This window comes from Salvelinus namaycush, chromosome 11 (assembly GCF_016432855.1).
Source record: "Salvelinus namaycush isolate Seneca chromosome 11, SaNama_1.0, whole genome shotgun sequence".
In the NCBI taxonomy this organism is placed as follows: Eukaryota; Metazoa; Chordata; class Actinopteri; order Salmoniformes; family Salmonidae; genus Salvelinus; species Salvelinus namaycush.
In genome coordinates this window covers 21,975,076-21,996,993 of record NC_052317.1, presented here as the reverse complement: position 1 = coordinate 21,996,993, position 21,918 = coordinate 21,975,076, and the positions used below count along the sequence as shown (strand labels likewise).

Here is a 21,918-nt window from a genome sequence, read left to right as displayed (position 1 = left end):
TTGTTTGACAACCTCACTGTGGCTTTGACTTGCCGATCCTTGTTTGAGCATGTTGTTTTCCTTGCTACTGAAAAGACCCCATTTATGTTTGTTAGGCTATATGGCTCAGTTTTTACATAGTATTTTGGGGATATTTAAACAAGACAATTAATAACAATCTTAAATTGATGGAAATAAATTGTTGATAAATTGTGACTTTCAGATGTTAAGTGTGGTTGTACATACACGATTTAGTATATAATGCAGAAATATAGACCATAACATCTCTATTATATCACCAATACAATTTATTCATCGAACATCATCGATTCAAACTGAATAAAATTAATAAAGGCCTACATAATGGTCAAATAAATAGACTGGACTTGCATTATAATTTGTTAAAGACAAATTAGCCTCACCATTTTGACCATGTTATGGAGCTGTCATTTCGTTTGGTGTTGCAAAAACAACAGCTATTTCGATACATAATCACCATGAAATATATAACATCATCATATACAGTAAGAATCCATATTTTGGTAATGTGGTTACTTCTCAGTCAGTCACGCTGGTCCCATCAATTCAGTTGTGTGCACGAAGCTTGAAGTCCCCTGTTAGTGTCGTCGGCCACAACTGTTCAAGGTTTATGGTTGAAGTGTTTATTAAAGAGATTTGCATTGCTATGGAAAGGGTCTGGAGTCCCAGCAGAGAACGGGTATCCTGTCTGCTGGTCATAGAGCCCTAATCGGGGTGCACCAGATGTATTCGCCGCGGTAACGCCGGGTCCATGGTTAAGATAAGTGACAAGTCTTCTCATCTCTTCAAGTGCTTGCGCTTGCATGAGGATGTAGTTTTTGGCGAGCAGCAAAGTGGCTATTTTGGATAACTTCCGTACGGACGGGCTGTGCGCGTAGGGGATCACCGACCTCAGTTCATCGAGCGCGTCGTTCAGGTCATGCATCCTCCTCCTCTCACGGGCGTTAATGTTCAGCCGCAGCACTTTCTGCTCTTTGTGTTTCTTACCTGCGTCACATTTGGCCATTGATGCCATGAGCCTTTCCTCAGGAAAAAGCACCATGTCACTCCTGCCAATGCCATCACTGTCATCATCCTGACTCTGCTCCCCGCCACTGCTCTCAGCGGCTGCTGCGGCGGCAGCGGTGTGTTTTAAAAATTCCCCGTACTTTACGCACAACGATTCAGATGGGAAGCCAAGTGTTCCCGCCTGAACTCCGGCCATTGTCCCCGGTTGTGAGTGCTCCTGATCAAAACTCATGGATGATTGTCGATCTCTGGGAGAGGGAGACAGTCCTATGCTAGAGCCCGATCTGAAAGAATCCACCCTTTTGCGCCCAAACGCTGGACCTTTGTGAAGAACTTCTCTCCTACAGAGTTCTGGTGTGCGCAGTCCTGTTAAGTCAGTGGTCCCACCCCCCACTCTTTCTCGACCACTTGTGATTGCCCTGGATTCTGCGCGACACTTTTTTGATGTTACACTTGTCCAGTGACGGTTTAATATGATACAGTACAGTGCGCCCTCGGAGGTTCACCTTCAGGAGATAATAAAACACATTAGGAGAAGCAGGATTATGCTGCAGGCAGTTTTCTACTTGATTAACTCCAGGCAGGAATGAGAGGTTTATTTTATGGACCAAATGGAGAGACAACAACCCATGTGTAATAGGATACATGGTGATGCCATTGACCATCATTAATGTTAATGTGCGGTGAAATGACAGGGATGAAGATAATGATTGCATCCCCTGTCAATCTTTGGTTTCAATCATAAAACCGATCATCAGTTGACTTGTCTACTGTTTTAAATGCATCTTAAAGTTAACTCATTATGGTATTGGGCAGCATAGCACAGGTCTATAGTGGACTGGTCCATAGCAGGCTACTGTGATCTGTGGTCTTCTTCCTGATTTTGTTGCAAATCCTCAAATGAGTGGATATATGATTTCATTATATTTGTCAGATGAGCTCAATTTTGCCCTAACATATTTTTTTCCCCTCCAAGGCCACAAACAACAGAAAATGTGAACTTTCAAATGACATGGAGAAAATAACATAAAAAAAATAGATATTTCATGCTTCTAATCATGCTTCCAAGTAATATTTGGAAGCATGACGTATATATATTTTTTAGAATGTGATCTTATAATGATATATTATATCAAACTAAATCAACCGGAGAAAGGCAGCATTTAACAAGGAATCCCTCAAGCAGTTCAACTAAACAATCGAATATACAATAAGCTCCTCCCCTACTGCAGAGCCCCACAATTCTGAGATTTCTCAGCTACAGTAGATGGACCATAAAGTCTATAACAGTCTATTCTTCCTCTATACATGAATCATAATGGAACATTGGCTCAGGAATACTTGACTTATCCTGGCTGCATGCTATTTTGGTACAGTATAGTGCTTGTCATTTCTACATTGTCATTCTCTGAACCTTAGCCTATTATGTATTATAAAACAGATTGTTATAAAACAGATTTCAGATTGTAAAGGTGAAGAGTCTGTTGACCAGCAGGGTGGACATGTTACTGCCCTTGAATGAGGACTGGTAACACTCAGCTGTAACTACACTACTAGTAGTACATCTTCTGATCTCTTCTGGTCCATCCAGTTAACTAGGGACTCTCCTTGTACAATACTTCTACTATTAATTTCATAATTTTTTATTTCCTCAATCATATTGCTTGATTATTTTCCTCCTAATACAAATGTGTATTACATTATTTTCCAGAATGCAGAGGAGAAGACTCAGTCATTCAGCCACCAGGAGATGTGATTGTTACTGAGGGAGAACAGGTCACACTGGACTGTCAATTTGATACTGTGGATACAAATCCGTACCTGTTCTGGTACAAGCAGGTAGCTAATGACTTCCCAAAGTATATGCTGAGGCAGGCGACTTTTGGATCAGATAATGCCATTGAATTCCTGGGGAGATTCGATGCCCATCTCAATTTAATTACATTTAAATCAGTATTAAAATCAGTCCCCTTGGCGATCCAGAGGTTGCAGCTGTCTGACTCTGCTGTGTACTAATGTGCTCTGAGGTCCACTGTGACAACAGGATATACAACCTCCTATTGTGGTAACAACTGTATTTAGAGTAAGTAAAAACACATTTAGCATAATAGGGGAAATTCTATACACATCAGAGAATATTATCAATATGGAAACCAAATCATTTGAAAATGCATTTTTATTCCTGTTATTCATTCACCTCAGATGATCCTCTGAAAAATAAGTTGTGTTGTGTTTAGAGGAGGAGCTAGTATGAGAATGAAAATGAGACTCTCAAAATGGCGTGAAGGTCTTTCCTAAGCTTGTTATATATATATATATATATTGTATTTTACCCCCTTTTGCAACACAATTTCAATCTTGTCTCATCGCTGCAGCTCCCCAACTGGCTCGGGAGGCGACGGTCGAGTCATGCGTCCTCCGAAACATAACCCACCAAACTGTGCTTCTTAACACCCGCCTGCTTAACCCAGAAGCCAGCTGCACCAATGTGTCTGAGGAAACACTGTTCAACTGATGCCCGAAGTCAGCCTGCAGGCGCCCAGCCCTCCAAAAGGAGTCACTAGAGCGCGATAAGCCATGTAAAGCACCCCCGGACAAACCCTCCCCTAACCCGGATGACGCTGAGCCAATTGTGCGCCGCCCTACGGGACTCCTGATCACGGCCGGTTGTGACATAGCCTAGCATCGACCCCGGGTCCGTAGTCACACCTCAAGCACTGCGATCCACTCGGGAGGCCCCACCTTGTTCTTTTTTTTTTTTTACATTTGTGGGTAAGTCAAATTAATTTAACAGTAAGGATAATGTGTAGTTACAGTATTGATAATGTGTAATTACTTCCTTACAAACTTGGAAAAACGACACACAAGCTTTGACAGTTAATGTTGACAAAGTGGCCGAACGTGTGTATCTGGAGATCTCCTCTGTTGAAGTGACAGACTCTGCTCTGTACTACTGTGCTCTGAAGCCCCCAGTGACAGGAAACCCAGAAACACTACAAAAACCTGACTGTAATAAATTCCTACTAGTAACACCATGTAATAGGCAAGAATCTGAATACAAATAATCAGAGATCATGTTCATGGTTATCCATCAATTAAGTCATATTTGTTCATCACAGATTATAATGTTGCTGTAATGTGGGTCCAATTACTGACTAGGAGCTAAGATGAGAGGTAGAGAGATGATTCTCCTCTAACTGACTGTAACAGTGGGATGTCTTCAGTTCTGCCTCCTGATAACACACTGTTACACCCATCACCATGTTACTCTACCCAGTGTTTCTCCTCTCTGCATTTGTTGGTGAGTATTAGTCTTACATGACATACTTTTAGTTTATTCAAGGGAACTGTCAAGTGTCATTTGTTAAATAGAACTTCCTAGAAGAAATGTAAATGACTGATTATCTTTTCACTTGTATTGAATATGACACAGAGTATGTAATAATTTCCCACCAACTGAAAATGTTAATTTAATCTTAACTTTATTACAGGTGGCAGTTATGAAAATGACATAAAACCAACTTCAGAGACAGAACATAGCATGGAGGGAAGCAGTTTTACACTGTCTTGCAACTACTCTGACTCAGTAGACTATCTTCTATGGTATCGTCAATATCCCAGATCAGCACCCCAATTCCTCCTCTACACTACAGTCACCTCAAAGCCCTCTGTAATAAGAGCTAAACCTGATGACCCTCGACTGCCTGTTAATCTGAATAAAGAGAGAACCAGTGTGGATCTGGAGATCTCCTCTGCTGAAGTGACAGACTCTGCTCTGTAATACTGTGCTCGGAGGCCCACAGTGACAGGAAACCCAGAAACACCACAAAAACCTGACAGCTCATGATAAACTCCTCTAATGCATATTGTAGCGCAGGGGTGGGGCGTCCTACTGTAGGTTCATGAAAATAAATTATCCTTTAAAAAACTGTTGGACTTCACTCCATCATATAACCTCAGCTACAATATGATGGTTCTCTACACAGTTCTTTTACTTTCTGCTCTGACAGGTTAGTAAATGACTGTATTAGTGTCATTCTCTTGACAACATTTTTTAGGCTAATGTATAGTTTATCTGTATTTTTGGGGGATTTTAGAGTAAATACCAAGATCTTTCCTAATTTCAAATATATCTACCTTGTGATTTATCCATCACCTCCTCACATTAGCAGGTGACAGTTTTCTTCAGACCATGCAGCCAAACCAAGTGTATGGAGAGGAGGGTGGTAATGTTCAGCTTTCCTGAAACTACTCCTCAGCATACAGTGTACTGTGGTATAAACAGTATCCAGGATCAGCTCCCCAATTCCTCCTCTCATCCTCCATGCCTCTAGGACTGTAGTGAGAGCTAAACCTCCATCCTCTCACCTCACAGTTAAACTGAACAAATAGAAGGTGTGTGCGGATCTGGAGATCTCCTCTGCTGAAGTGAGAGACTCTGCTCTGTACTACTGTGCTGTGATGTCCACAGTGATACTTAACTCATTGACTCAGCACTCAGCAGAACTGACCTGTCACCTGTCAGTTATAGATTTACATGCATCTGATGTATTTTGCTTGACCACAGCACCATCAAGTGGAGTATTCAGTGCATAAATAATTTTTAAACTGCTATTAAACGTACATATAAAATACATTTGTTTCAACATAGTCAGTAGGAGGAGCTAGAGTATAAAACTCAGGATCAGATTATGAATAATGCCACTTTAATAATGTTTACATATCTTGCATTATATGTATATATATATATATATATATATACAGTATATGTATATACTGTATTCTATACTATCTATTGATTTGATTAGATTATGAATCCTCAAGATAAGACATGATACTACCATGAAGAACATAGACAGTTGATGCTGTGCTTTTCATCAGCAGCTGGTGCTTCTTCTACACATCTTGCCATCTACAATGTTGTTCTGTTCACTTTTACTCTTCTTTGACTAGATAGGTAAGTAATTACATTTTCATTCAAACTGAATGTGATTATGTTTAGGTGTATTTCTTTTTCAAATCAAAGAATTTAATTTTTTTACCTTTACACTGCATTTGGAATTAATTACATTTTCCATGTGGGTTTAAAGTATTAACATAATATATGTGTTATAATCATAATCATACAGGTCTCAGTTCTGAACAGGTAATAACACCCTACACTGATATAGAAGTGGCTTCAGAAAGGGACAGAGTTACTCTGGCTTGCAACTACACCATCTAAGTTAAAACTCTTCTATGGTATCGACAGACAATTACAGACTACAAAAATAAAACCAGCCACGTCTCGGACATTGACGCCTTGCTTCCAGACAAACTAAACACCTTCTTTGCCCGCTTTGAGGATAATACAGTGCCACCAACGCGGCCTGCTATCAAGGACTGTGGGCTCTCCTTCTCCGTTGCCGACGTGAGTAAGACATTAAACGTTTTAATCCTCGCAAGGCTGCCGGCCCAGACGGCATCCCTAGCCGCGTCCTCAGAGCATGCGCAGATCAGCTGGGTGGTGTGTTTACGGACATATTCAATCTCTCCCTATCCCAGTCTGCTGTCCCCACATTCTTCAAGATGGCCACCATTGTTCCTGTACCCAAGAAGGCAAAGGTAACTGAACTAAATTACTATCACCCCATTGCACTCACTTCTGTCATCATGAAGTGCTTTGAGATGCTAGTCAAGGATCATATCACCTCCACCTTACCTGTCACCCTAGACCGACTTCAATTTGCTTACCGCCCCAATAAATCCACAGACGATGCCATCGCTATAACACTGCACTCTGCCCTGGGCAATAGGAATACCTACATAAGAATGTTGTTCATTGACTATAGCATTCAGCATTCAACACCATAGTACCCTCCAAGCTCATCATTAAGCTAGAGGCCCTGGGTGTCAATCCCGCCGTGTGCAATTGGGTCCTGGACTTCCTGACGGGCCGCCCCCAGGTGGTGAATGTAGGAAACAACATCTTTACTTCGCTGATCCTCAATAATGGGGCCCCACAAGGGTGCGTGTACAGTCCCTTCCTGTACTCCCTGTTCACCCATGACTGCGTGGCCATGCACGCCTCCAACTCAATCATCAAGTCTGCAGACGACACAACAGTGGTAGGCTTGATTACCAACAATGTTGAGACAGCCTACAGGGGAGGTGAGGGCACTCGGAGTGTGGTGTCAGCAAAACAACCTCTCACTCAACGTCAACAAAACAAAGGAGATGATCGTGGACTTCAGGAACCAGCAGAGCGAGCACCCCGCTATCCACATCGACAGGACAGCAGTGGAGAAGGTGGAAAGTTTTAAGTTCCTCGGCGTACACATCACTGACAAACTGAAATGTTCCACCCACGCAGACAGTGTGGTGAAGAAGGCCCCCCCTCTAGGGATGCCACCTTGCGTCCTACCTGGGCGCATACCTGGTTGAGCGGGTTGCCGGCATTGGAAATCCGCGATGAGGCCTGCGTCCAGGATGTCCCTAGCGGGGACCCAACACCTCTCTTCCGGGCCATAACCCTCCCAGTCAACCTAGGTCTAAACCAGAGTTTCATCACCATGTCAGGGTATGTCCAGAAAACTGTCCCTTCTCGCATGTCAGCTTAGGTTCATACCGACCGTGTGGATCTGGAGATCTCCTCTGCTGAAGTGACAGACTTTGCTCGTCCTCGCTCTACTTCTTTCATTCAACTTTTTCACTCCGGAAGGTTTATCTGGACATGGTTCTATAGGACCTCCACCAGACAAAAAAGCTAAGTAGTAACATTAACTTTATGCCCTCTAAAAACAGTCGCTGTACTCATAAAATGAGGGAGAACAATCGTCTTATGGTGAAGATAGCCGAGTCGCAATCCTAACTTCAGACGCAATCATTAGGCAAGAGCAGTTTAAGTGTAGGAAAGTATGAAACAGCATCTGTGCCACCAGTAAGTACAGGTAGCGGTATTAATCCCCCCACACAGTCCCAACAATTTTCTCAAGACTTCTGGAAAGAAATGCTGTCGGCATGCTCAACCGGTGTCACTCATTCCCCATTAAAACCTCTCTGGGATAGGCGGGACGCTTGCGTCCCACTTGGCCAATAGCCAGGGAAAATGTAAAGCGCCAAATTCAAAAAAATGATATAAAATCAAACTTTCATTAAATCACACATATAAGATATCAAATTAAAGCTACACTCGTTGTGAATCCAGCCAACATGTCAGATTTTAAAAAGGCTTTTCGGCGAAAGCATAAGATGCTATTATCTGATGATAGCACAACAGTAAACAAAGAGAGTGTAGCATATTTCAACCCTGCTAAAATATAAATCATGCATTACCTTTGACGAATTTCTTTTGTTGGCACTCCAATATGTCCCATAAACATCACAAATGGTCCTTTTGTTCGATTAATTCCGTCCATATATGTCCAAAATGTCCATTTATTTGGCGTGTTTGATCCAGAAAAAAACAGCTTCCAATTTGCGCAACGTCACTACAAAATATCTCAAAAATTACCTCTAAACTTTGCCAAAACATTTCAAACTACTTTTGTAATACAACTTAAGGTATTTGTAAACGTTAATAATCGATCAAATTGAAGACGGGTCTATCTGTTTTCAATACAGGAGGACAACAAACTAACGCTACTTTTCTAGTCTTGCGCAACTCTCAAACAGTACACATAACGTTACACTGATTCCAGATGGCCGTTCTTCTTCATTGCACAAAGGAATAACCTCAACCTATTTCCAAAGACTGGTGACATCCAGTGGTAGGTACTGCAAACAGGTTGATTAGAAATCTAGTATCCCAATGAAAGATCATTGAACAGACGGTGACCTAAAAAAAATTAAATCTGAATGGTTAGTCCTCGGGGTTTTGCCTGCTACATAAGTTCTGTGATACTCACAGACATGATTCAAACAGTTTTAGAAACGTCAGAGTGTTTTCTATCCAAATCTACTAATGATATGCATATCTTATATTCTGGGGATGAGTAGCAGGAAGTTGAAATTGGGCACGCTATTTATCCAAAAGTGAAAATGCTGCCCCCTATCCTAGAGAAGTTAAGCAACGAGTCGGTGTCAAAGGCCGTGCCTTCTCAGGTCCCTCCTCCACCTGTTACGGGGTCTGAGCCGCCGAAGCCTCCCACTATTAGCTCAGAAAAATTGACGTCTCCATTACCCGCAAGATTAGATTGAAAAAGAATCATCCAGCGATCATACACAGTTTACCAGGGGGCAGGGCTACTGAGATAGAGGCTCATCTGAAGATGGTGCTGGCTGGGGCTAAAACTGGCGAGTGCAGACTGTATAGGGATATTGTTATCCACATCGGCACCAACGATGTTAGGATGAAACAGTTAGAGGTCACCAAGCACAACAAAGTTTCAGTGTGTGAATTAGCCAGAAAAATGAGTCAGCATCAAGTAATTGTCCCAGTTAGGGGGAGTGATGAGCTCCACAGCAGAGTCTCAATTGCTGCTTGAAAACTGTTTTCTGCCCCTCCCAAAAGATGGAATTTGAAGATAATTGGCCCTCTTTCTGGGACTCACCCACAAACAGGACCAAGCCTGGCCTGCTGAGGAGAGACAGATTCCATGCTAGCTGGAGGGGTGCTCTCATCTTATTTATCAACATAGACAGGGCTAACTCCTCTAGTTCCACAATGAGATTGGGTGTAGGCCAGGCAGCAGGCTGCTAGCCAGCCTGCCAGCATAGTGGAGTCTTGTTGCAAGCACAGTCAGACCGTAGCACAGTTTCCCCATTCAGACCGTGGCTGTGCCTCAATCTATGTCAGGAAAATATAAACATAGCGGTGTTCGCCTAAGCAATCTCACAGGAATAAAGACCTCCTCCATCTCTGTCATTTTTTAAGAGACTGTGGTTTTACCTAGGACTTCTTAATGTTAGATCCCTCCTTCCAAGGCAGTCATAGTCAATGAACTAATCACTGATCATAAACTTGATGCGATTGTCACGCTCGTCTGAAAGGTGGAAATGACCGGACCATCAGGTGCGTGTCAGCCCGGTGCCACCTGTACCACGCATCAGGCCTCCAGTGCGCCTCCACAGTCCAGAGCTTCTGGCGACAGTTCCCAGTCCAGAGCTTCCGGCGACAGTCCCCAGTCCAGAGCTTCCGGCGACAGTTCCCAGTCCAGAGCTTCCGGCGACAGTTCCCAGTCCAGAGCTTCCGGCGATAGTTCCCTGTCCAGAGCTTCCGGCGACAGTTCCCAGTCCAGAGCTTCCGGCGAGACGGCCCACAGTTTGGAACCTCCAGCGAGCGCCCCCAGTCCGGAACCTCCTGAGACAGTTGGCAGTCCGGAGCCTCCAGCGACGGTCGGCAATCCAGAGCCTCCAGCGACAGTCTGCGGTTCAGAGCCTCCAGCGAGGGTTCCCAGTCCGGAACATCCAGCGACAGTTCCCAGTCCGGAGCCTCCGGCGACGATCCACGGTCCGGAGCTTCCGGCAACGATCCACGGTTCGGAGTCCCCGGCGAAGATCCACGGTCGTCCCCGGCGACGATCCACGGTCCGGAGTCCCAGGCGACGATCCACGGTCCGGAGTCCCCGGCGACGATCTACGGTCTGGTTCCCCCGGCGACGATCTATGGTCCGGAGCCTCCGGCGACGATCCACGGTCCGGTTCCACGGAGGCGGAACGATCAGCGAGCGGAGCGGGGTCTACGCCCCGAACCGGAGCCGCCACCGAGGCTAGATGCCCACCTGGACCCTCCCTCATAGAGTCAGGTTTTGCGGCCGGAGTCCGCACCTTTGGGGGGGTACTGTCACGCCCTGACCTTAGAGAGCCTTTTTATTTCTCTATTCGGTTAGGTCAGGGTGTGATTTGGGTGGGCAATCTAGTTTTCCTATTTCTTTGTTTGGCCTGGTATGGTTCCCAATCAGAGGCAGCTGTCTATCGTTGTCTCTCATTGGGGATCATACTTAGGCAGCCTTTTTTCCCACCTTAGTTTGTGGGATCTTGATTTTGTTAGTTGCTGTATTAGCCTGCAGAACGTTACGTTCATTTTGTATTTTGCTGGGTTTTGGTGTTCATTTTAAAATAAAATAAGATGTTCGCCTACCACGCTGCACCTTGGTCTCATTCCAACAACGGACGTAACACAGGAAGTGGGAAATCTAAGGTTTGTAGTTTTTCAAGTGATATCCAATATACAGTGTGAAATTTGGTCCGATTGCACTTCCTACGGCTTCCACTAGATGTCACCAGTCTTTAGAACTTTGTTTCAGGCTTCTACTGTGAAGGGGGAGCAAATAAGAGCTGTTTGAACTAGGGATCTGGCAGAAAGCCATTAGTTTAGTCACGTGCACGGCCGCGAGCACGAGCTCTGTTCCTTTTAATTTCTAAAGACAAAGGAATTGTTCGGTTGAAACATTATTGAAGATTTATGATAAAAACATCCTAAAGATTGATTCAATACATCGTTTGACATGTTTCTATGAACTGTAATATAACTTTTTTGAAGTATATCTTTAACTCTATGCATAACGCTTGTATTTTCTATCAAAGTTTATGATGAGTATTTCTGTAAATTGATGTGGCAATTTCTGTAAATTGATGGAGGCAAAACATTACTGAACATAACGCGTCAATGTAAACTGAGGTTTTTGGATATAAATATGAACTTTATCAACAAAACATACATGTATTGTGTAACATGAAGTCCTATGAGTGCCATCTGATGAAGATCATCAAAGGTTAGTGATTAATTTTATCTCTATTTCTGCTTTTTGTGACTCCTCTCTTTGGCTGGAAAATGACTGTGTTTTTCTGTGACTAGGCACTGACCTAACATAATCGCATGGTATGCTGTCGTCGTAAAGCCTTTTTGAAATCGGACACTGGGGTGGGATTAACAACAAGTTTATCTTTAAAATGGTGTATAATACTTGTATGTTTGAAGAATTTTAATTATGAGATTTCTGTTGTTTGAATTTGGTGCCCTGCACTTTCACTGGCTGTTGTCAAACAATCCCGTTAATGGGATTTCAGCTGTAAGAAGTTAAAGAAAAAAATGAGCAAGCATGTTTGGTGTTTGCTAAAAGGCATGTGGGAGACTCCCCAAATATATGGAAGAAGGTACTCTGGTCAGATGAGACTAAAATTGAGCTTTTTGGCCATCAAGGAAAATGCTATGTCTGGCGCAAACCCAACACATCTCATCACCCCCATACTGTGGGGATGATTTTTATCGGCAAGGACTGGGAAACTGATCAGAATTGAAGGAATGATGGATGGCGCTAAATACAAGGAAATTCTTGAGGGAAACCTGTTTCATTCTTCCAGAGATTTGAGACTGGGATGAAGGTTCACCTTCCAGCAGGACAATGACCCTAAGCATACTGCTAAAGCAAGACTTGAGTGGTTTAAGGGGAAACATTTAAATGTCTTGGAATGGCCTAGTCAAAGCCCAGACCTCAATCCAATTGAGAATCTGTGGTATAACTTAAAGATTGCTGTACACCAGCGGAACCCATCCAGCTTGAAGGAGCTGGAGCAGTTTTGCCATGACGAATGTGCAAAAATCCCAGTGGCTAGATGTGCCAAGCTTATAGAGACATACCACAAGAGACTTGCAGCTGTAATTGCTGCAAAAGGTGGCTCTACAAAGTATTGACTTTGGGGGGTGAATAGTTATGCATGCTCAAGTTCAGTTTTTAGTCTTTTTCCTGTTTGTTTCACAATAAAAATATTTTGCATCTTCAATGTGGTAGGCATGTTGTGTAAATCAAATGACACAAACCCCCCAAAATACAAAATACTTTCGCAAGCCACTGTGCTGTTTGCAGGCATCCTGGGCCGTATACAGCGTTCCTCACTGAGTTCCCTGAATTCCTATTGGACCTTGTAGTCATGGCAGATAATATTTACATTTTTGTTGACTTCAATACTCACATGGAGAAGTCCACAGACCCACTCCAAACGGCTTTCGGACCATCATCAACTCAGTGGATTTTATCTAACATGTCTCGGGACTTATGCATCATACCCTGGATCTAGTTTTGTCCTGTGGAATAGATATTGTGGATCTAAATGTTTTTCCTCATAATTTTGGACTATCAGACCACCATCTTATTACATTTGCAATCGCAACAAATAATGAAATGCTTAGACCGCAACCAAGGATTATCAAAAGCTGCGCAATAAATTCCCTGACATGCCAAAGATTCCTTGATGCACTTCCAGACTCCCTCCACCTACCCAAGGACGTTGGGGTAAAATAATCAGTTAACCACCTAGCCAGGGCTCTAAATATAACCTTGCGTAAACCCTAGATGCAGTCTCACCGCTAAAAACAAAACAAAAATGTCACAAGAAACTAGCTCCCTGGTATACAGAAAATACCTGAGCCCTGAAGCAAGCTTCCAGAAAATTGGAACGGAAATGGCGCTCCACCAAATTGGAAGTCTTCCGACTAGCTTGGAAAGACAGTACCGTGTAATATCGAAAAGCCCTAACTGCTGCCCGATCAGCCTGTTTTTCCAACCTGAATGAGAATAAAAATATTCCCAAATGTATTTTTTATACTGTAGCAAAGTTAACTAAAAAGCAGCATTCCCCAAGCATTCCCAGAGGTTGGCTTTCACTTCAGCAGTGATGAATTCAAACTTCTTTGATGAAAAGATCATGATCATTAGAAAACAAATTACGGAATTTTGCTATTTCTCCAAAACTCAGTTGCCAGACCCTCGGATCAATGGAAACACTCAAGTCTTTTAATCCTGTATCTCTCAAATCATTCACAAAAATAGTAATGGCCTTTAAACCTGCCAGCTGTCTACTGGACTGTATTCCAACTAAACTACTGAAAAAGCAACTTCCTGTGCTTGGTTCTCCTATGTTGAACATAATAAACAGTTCCCTATCCTCCGGATGTGTACCAAACTCACTAAAAGTGGCAGTAATAAAGCCTCTCCTGAAAAAGCCAAACGTTGACCCAGAAAATGTAAAAAACGAATGGCCTATATCAAATCTCCCATTCCTCTCAAACATTTTTGAAAAGCTGTTGGTCAGCAACTCACTGCCTTCCTGAAGACAAATAAGGTATGTGAAATGCTCCAGTCTGGTTTTAGACCCCATCACAGTACTGAGAATGGACTCGTGAAAGTGGTAAATTATATTTTAATGGCATCAGACCAAGGCTCAGCGTCTTTCAACGTGCTCCTAGAACTTATCACCACATTTTTTTGGAAAGATTTGAAACCGTAATTGGTCTACGCAGACAAGTTCTTGCCTTGTTAAGATCCTATCTGTCGGAAAGGTATCAGTTTGTCTGTGGATGGTTTGTCCTCTGACAAATTAATGGTACGTTGCGGTGTTGCTCAAAGTTCCACTCTAGGACCACTATTGCTTTCACTGTATATGCTACCTCTCGGTGATGTCATTCGGGAACTCTCTGTCAACTTTCACTGCTATGCAGACAACACACAGCTGTACATTTCGATGAAACATGGTGAAACCCCAAAATGTCCTATCCTGGAAGCCTGTGTTTCAGACATAAGGAAGTGGATGGCGGAATATGTTTTACTTATAAACTCAGACAAAACAGTGATGCTAGTTCGAGGTCCCAAGAAACAAAGAGATCTGCTCTCAGATCTGAAATTGAATCTCGACGGCTGTACAGTCTTCTCAAATAAAACTGTGAAGGACCTCAGCGTTACTCTGGACCCTGATCTCTCCTTCGACGAACTTATAAAAAATATTTCAAGAGCAGCCTTTTTTCATTTTCATAACGTTGCATAAATCTGAAATGTTTTGTCCAAATTTGATGCAGAAAAGCTATTCCATGCTTTTGTCACTTCAAGATTAGACTACTGTAATGCTCTACACTCCGGCTACCCGGATAAGGTACTAAATAAACTTCAGCTAAGTGCTAAATACGGCTTCTAGAATCTTGACTAGAACCCCAAAATTTGATCATATTACTCCAGTGCTAGTCTTCCTACACTGGCTTCCTGTTAAGTCTAGGGCTGATTTCAATGTTTTACTGCTAATTTAAAAAGCATACATGGACTTGTTCCTACCAATCTCACCGATTTGCTTCCGCCTTACATACCTATACGTATGCTATGGTCAGAAGACGCAGGACTCGTTATTGTTACTAGAATTTCTAAGCAAACAGCTATAGACAGGGTTTTCTCCTAGCGAGCTCCATTTTTATGGAATGGTCTGCCGATCCATCTGAGACACAAACTTGATCTCAACCTTTAAGTCTTTACTGACTACTAATTTCTTCAGTAGGTCCTATGATTGAATGTAGTCTGGCCCAGGGGTGAGAAGAGGAACAGCAAGGCACTGGAGTGACAACCCACCCTTGCTCTGCCCAGCCGGCTGCCCTATCTCCACTGGGATTCTCTGCCTCTGACTCTATTAGGGGGGGCTGAGTCACTGGCTTTCTCGCGCTCTTCCATCCGTCCTGTTCTCTGGCTTGTGCGGTGGGGAGATCTTCGTGGGCTATACTTGGCCTTGTCTCAGGGTAGTAAGTTAGTGGCCTGTTGATATGCCTTGGTGGTGTGAGGACTGACCCTAGCACCATGCCTCAGGACTACATGGCCTGAAGACTCCTGGTTCTCGTCATCCCTAGTCCACCTGGTTGTGCTGCTGACCCAGTTTCTGCTGTTTTCCCTGCGGCTATGGAACCCTGACCTGTTCAGAGTCTGGTTCTTCTGGATTTTTCCCTAATTTCCTGCCTTTCTATAGAGTTTTTCCTAACAACTGTGACTCTACATCTGCATTGCTCGCTCTCTGGGGTTTTAGGCTCGGTTTCTGTATAAGCACTTTGTGACAACTGTTGTTGTAAAAAGGTCTCTATAAATATATGTGATTGATTGATTGATAATGTATGCCCTGGAGCCCACAGTGACAGGAAACACAACTTCGTCACACAAAAAGAAGCCAGTCTGACACACAAATTAACTTAATCCTTATCAAGAGTGATCAAATATTATAACATTTATATTATACGTTTTATTTGCAGATAGTACATATGGTATAGCATGGTATAGTATTGTGGATCTAAAAAATAGAAAATTAAACAATAGCATTCCCTAGATATTTCCAGATAGAAATTACGTCTAAAATAAACTGAGGAGGAGACAAACAGGAACTAAAAACCCTTAACCACAAACCACAGAAGAAGAGCTACATATTCAGTTATCAGAGGAAGGGCCTCATAGTCAAACACTGGTATAGGCTGGGTATACCTGCAACCATGAGGATGTCTTTGTAGAGGATATACTCAGCTCTCTCACTGTCTTATCTCTCAGTTGGTTTATCTAGTCTGTGTCAGGATGTCACTCATATTACTGTTGCTCCTCTCTGCATTTGTAGGTGAGTGCTGAGTTCTCATCTTAAACCAAATCATATTTTGAAAACGAAATGGTTGTAATACCTAAAAGTTTATATTCTTACTCTTTACATGTCTTTACGTGATAGGGATATCTAATCCAGATATTTTCCATTGACCGTTCAATTTAATTCGGATTTACATGAACTTAATGACAATACTTATGTTGTTGCAGGTGATAGTATGGAGCAGGAAACAATAACTCCAGTGAAGCCTGAAGTCAATGCTCTCCAAGGAACAGACATCACTCTCTCCTGCAACTACAAGGGCAACGTTAATAATCTACAATGGTACCGTCAATACCCCGGATCCAGACCAGAATGTCTTCTTTTGATCCAACAAAGCAGCATGTATGTACAGAATACATCCATTACGACTCCACGACACACTGGTAGACTGAATGAAGAGAAGACCCGTGTTGACTTGATGAGCAATTTAATGTATGTGTTTTAAAACCATTATCTATGAGGTGTCAGTTGTGAGGACCTCACTCTACTCAAGAAAGAAGAGTACTGTTTAGAGAGATCCCCTGTTACTACACCAGAACAGCTACTGTGGGTGATGAATTCTATTGGAATCACCAACACACAGCACAAAGGCCAGAGTTCCTCCTGTACAGAGTTTATAAAGAAAGCAGATCTTTTGAACACTTGAATATCTGTCAAACTGAATGAAGAGAAAAACCATTTGGATCTGGAGATCTCCTCTGGTGTAGTGACAGACTCTGCTCTGTACTACTGTGCTGTGAGGCCCACAGTGACAGGAAACCTACACACACTGTACAAAACCTCAGCAGGGACCACATCAGCAGGAGTTTATCCAGTATCTTTATTAAACTTGTGTGTAACCCTTACTTTGTTTTTAGACACCAAAGCACTAATGAATGATGTTAATGTCTCATGTAAATACAGCTTATGAGTCAAATGTTTCACCTGTCCTTAATTTGATTTGAGCATTGACAGATTCTGTTAATTTGATGCATATTCCTATTCTGCTACAGTCAGGACTCTTAACCACATCATATACATATAGTATGCATACATTACATGACATCATTGCTCTCAACATGGACCTGCTCAGTGGTTTGGTCCTCTGGTGGTAAATACATGTACTGCACTCTTAAGAAGAGCATAAACATACAGTAGCTAAAGCTACGTAACTGTCTGTTTTAGGCCAGGCAAACATAAAAAGGCTCTTACACTGTTTTGGTCTCGCTCAATAGATATGAAAAGGAATTAAAGTTTGCACGTATTGTCGTGTAACATGGGATGGATGTAACTTATCTCCTCCTTCCTCTGCTGGCTGCGACGTCTCTCAGCTCTCTCCCTCCTATTCCTCTTCCCGTCCCGTCCCGTCGACTCTCCGTCTTCTTGGCCTCCTGCTCTCTCCATCACAGAACCCGTTGTATCTCGGAGGGGGTGAGAGTTACATCCACCCTATGCTTCACAATAGTATACTAATTCATTATTCAGGTGAGGATTTAGTGTCTTTATTCTCAGAACTTCCTCAACATTTAAATGCAGTCAGCAAAGTGAAAGTAGAGTATAAAGGGTTTTCTTTATATTTACTCACAAACAGCTATTTCTGCAGCTCCTGGCTGGTCTTCAAATGAGGAACCTTCTTATCCTGCATGTGCCTCCCATTACACCTCCTGAAGGACGGGTTGATCAGGCCCAAGTGAGCCAGGTGGATCGTCCACTGCTTCTCACTCTTCAGCCACAACCACAGAGATGTTCTCTGTCTCTTTTTTTATTTTATTTTATTATTACTTTATTTAACCAGGTAGGCCAGTTGAGAACAAGTTCTCATTTACAACTGCGACCTGGCCAAGATAAAGCAAAGCAAAAGAAAAACAACAACACAGAGTTACACATAAAAAAATAACACAGTCAATAACACAATAGAAAAATCTATGTACAGTGTGTGCAAATGTAGAAGAATAGGGAGGTAAGCCAATAAATAGGCCATAGAGGCAGATGACAATGTGCAGATGTTTAGATGATGATGTGCAAGTAGAGATACTGGGGTGCAAAATAACAAGAGGATATTTACAGATTGGCTGTGTACAGGTACAGTGATCGGTAAGCTGCTCTAACAGCTGATGCTTAAAGTTAGAGAGGGAGATATAAGACTCCAGCTTCAGGGATTTTTGCAATTTGTTCCAGTCACTGGCAGCAGAGAACTGGAAGAAAAGGCGGCCAAAGGAAGTGTTGGCTTTGGGGATGACCAGTGAAATATACCTGCTGGAGCGCGTCCTATGGGTGGGTGTTGCTATGGTGACCAGTGAGCTGAGATAAGGCGGGGCTTTACCTAGCAAAGACTTATAGATGACCTGGAGCCAGTGGGTTTGGAAACAAATATGTAGTGAGGGCCAGCCAACGAGAGCATACAGGTCGCAGTGGTGGGTAGTATATGGGACTTTGGTGACAAACGGATGGCACTGTGATAGACTACATCCAGTTTGCCAAGTAGAGTGTTGGAGGCTATTTTGTAAATGACATCGTCGAAGTCAAGGATCGGTAGGATTGTCAGTTTTACGAGGGTATGTTTGGCAGCATGAGTGAAGGAGGCTTTGTTGCGAAGTAGAAAGCTGATTCTAGATTTAATTTTGGATTGGAGATGCTTAATGTAAGATGCTTAATATTCTAAGTCAGAACCGTCCAGAGTAGTGATGCTAGTCGGGTGGGCGGGTGCGGGCAGCAATTGGTTGAAGAGCATGCATTTAGTTTTACTAGCATTTAAAAGCAGTTGGAGGCCACGGAAGGAGTGTTGTATGGCACTGAAGCTTGTTTGGAGGTTTGTTAACACAGTGTCCAAAGAAGGGCCAGATGTATACAGAATGGTGGGATTCGAAATGGTCGGTGATCTGTTAGTTAACTTGGCTTTCGAAGATTTTAGAAAGGCAGGGCAGGATGGATATAGGTCTATAACAGTTTGGGCCTAGAGTGTCTCCCCCTTTGAAGAAGGGGATGATCGCGGCAGCTTTCCAATCTTTGGGGATCTCAGGCGATACGAAAGAGAGGTTGAACAGGCTGGCAATAGGGGTTGCAACAATTTCGGCTGATAATTTTAGAAAGAGAGAGTCCAGATTGTCTAGCCCAGGTGATTTGTAGGGATCCAGATTTTGCAGCTCTTTCAGAACATCAGCTGTCTGGATTTGGGTGAAGGAGATGCGGGGGGGCTTGGGCAAGTTGCTGCAGGGGGTGCTGAGCTGTTGGCCAGGGTAGGGGTAGCCAGGTGGAAAGCATTGCCAGCCGTAGAAAAATGCTTATTGAAATGATCTATTATCCTAGATTTATTGGTGGTGACAGTGTTTCCTATCCTCAGTGCAGTGGGCAGCTGGGAGGAGGTGCTCTTATTCTCCATGGACTTTACAGTGTCCCAATCAGTTATATGACAGATCTTCTTTGTCTGTGCTCCTCCTATAGACTGCCCTCCACAGTTATGAAGTCCAGTGGCAAGGTTTTTCTATGTATAATAATGATACAATAGTTCCATCTAGTGTTCAACATTCTGCCCAACAAGGTGAAACCTTGACATTGCTTGTATTTTCAAGGGTAAGTTACAAGTGAGAGTCAATAGGTGTCAGTGGAGTCTCATCTAATTGCTCCTATTCCTTTAAATGACGCATGCGCCATACCAACACTTTACAGGTGTCTGTGATGTATAATTTCCCAACCAAACAGAATATACGTTCATTATGTTTTAACCCTTTCTTGTCACAATTGCATATTCTGTTTGTGCTTCTTGTATTAACAATTTGCATTTATTTTATATGAACAGACTGTGGTTTTCCAAAGTGCATGCAGGCAGAGTCAACTGTATTTATTACTAAATTGTGTAGAACAATATATAATATAGGGCTAATATACAATTCCATATGTTCCCTTGAGACATTTACTTTAAAGGCTGAAGCAGTGCATCAGACACATACAACAACACAGACACTTTAATAAAATCAACACTAGAAATGTAATTAACTGTAAGAGTGCATTTAATAACTATAAAATATAAAAACAGTGCCAAGGGTTGGTCAACGTTAAGGTCGGCTCTAGCTCAATTCTAACCCTAGCTTCATGTCCATTACTGAATTGACCATAACCCTAGAATGAACCCTAACCCTAGCTTCAGCTGGCACAAATAATGAAACACATTAGGAGAAGCAGGATTATGCTGCAGGCAGTTTTCTACTTGATTAACTCCAGGCAGGAATGAGAGGTTTATTTTATGGACCAAATGGAGAGACTACAACCCATGTGTAATAGGATACATGGTGATGCCATTGACCATCATTAATGTTAATGTGCACTGTGATGACAGGAATGATGATAATGGATGCATCCCCTGTCAATCATTGGTATCAATCATAAAACCCATCATCAGTTGACTTGACTAATGTTTTAAATGATTACTGTAGTAAAGATAACTGTTTGTGGCATTGGGCAGCATAACCCAGGTTTATATTGAACTGGTTCATAGGCTACTGTGGTCTGTGCCTTTCTTTCTGATTTTGTTGCAAACACTTACTGGATATGATTTAATTTAATTTGTCAGATTAGTTCAATTTGGCCTGAATATAACATATATTTCTCCAAGGCCAACAACAACTGCCAAATTAGAATTTTTAAAGGACTTGGAGAAGAAGATAACATTCTTTAAAGGAGACATTTCATGGTACCAAATATATCACATTTAAAAAGGAATCCCTCAAGCAGTTCAACTAAACAATTGAATATACAATAAGCTCCTCCCATACTGCAGAGCCCCACAATTATGAGACTTCTCAGCTATAGTGGATGGAACATAAAGTCTATAACAGTCTATTCTTCCTCTATACATGAATCATAATGGCACATTGGCTTAGGAATACTTTACTTATCCTGGCTGCATGCTATTTTGGTATGGTATAGTGCTTCTCCTTTCTACATTCTCATTCTCTGAAACGTAGCTTATTATGTATTATAAAATCAAAAAATATTTATTTTTCAGATTGCCGAGGTGAAGAGGCTGTTGACCAGCAGAGTGGACATGTTTCTGCCCTTGAAGGAGGACTGGTAACACTCAGCTGTAACTACACTACTAGTAGTCCATCTCCTAATCTCTTCTGGTATATCCAGTTAACTAGGGATTCTCCTCAGTATGTACTGAGAAGAGATCGTTATTCAGAGGGGAGCAATAGTGATGAGTTCAAGAAGAGGTTTGATTCCAGGCTGAATATCACATCTAGCTCTGTCCCCTTGACGATCCAGAGGTTGCAGCTGTCTGACTCTGCTGTGTACTACTGTGCTCTGAGGCCCACTGTGACAACAGGAGATTCAGTAACTGTACAAAAACTCAGGGTAGAGTGTTGTTCAGACAATGTCAAAAGCTTCTCTGAGGGATCACCAGTGTCTCTGAGCTGTACATATGAAACAAGCAGCAGTAACATCTACCTTTACTGGTACCAACAATACCCTAACCAGGCACCTCAGTACCTACTGTATAAAGGTGTCAGAGAAAATTGTGTTGACCATATCTCTAATCATCTACCTGTATATGACTAGGGTGGC

General features: G+C 42.5%; 1 protein-coding gene and 1 gene segment (V, D, J or C); one reads left to right on the top strand and one right to left on the bottom strand.

Moving 5' to 3' along the window:
- Positions 1–133: 133 nt before the first annotated feature.
- On the bottom strand, positions 134–7,534 carry LOC120055294 (class E basic helix-loop-helix protein 22-like). The gene is made up of 3 exons (XM_039003171.1): positions 7,442–7,534; positions 1,414–1,532; positions 134–1,367 (listed from the first exon to the last, which is right to left on the bottom strand). Exons 1-3 carry the CDS (start codon positions 7,532–7,534, stop codon positions 620–622), a joined length of 960 nt encoding a protein of 319 aa, XP_038859099.1. The 3' UTR covers positions 134–619.
- Positions 7,535–16,313: 8,779 nt separating this feature from the next.
- LOC120055293 lies at positions 16,314–21,427 on the top strand. The segment is given in 4 exon segments: positions 16,314–16,353; positions 16,545–16,799; positions 17,046–17,113; positions 21,359–21,427. Coding segments are annotated over 4 exon segments (432 nt in total).
- The last annotated feature ends 491 nt before the right edge of the window (positions 21,428–21,918 follow it).

Bases quoted from the DNA above. Each gene is read 5' to 3' on its own strand.
- LOC120055294 (XM_039003171.1), bottom strand. From the start codon at position 7,534: ATGGCCCGGAAGAGAGGTGTTGGGTCCCCGCTAGGGACATCCTGGACG. The intron at 1,533-7,441 runs GTATGCGCCCAG...TATCTCCTGAAG, and splicing joins CCGGCAACCCGCTCAACCAG to GTGAACCTCCGAGGGCGCAC. The intron at 1,368-1,413 runs GTGGGACCACTG...AGAACTCTGTAG, and splicing joins TGGTCGAGAAAGAGTGGGGG to GAGAGAAGTTCTTCACAAAG.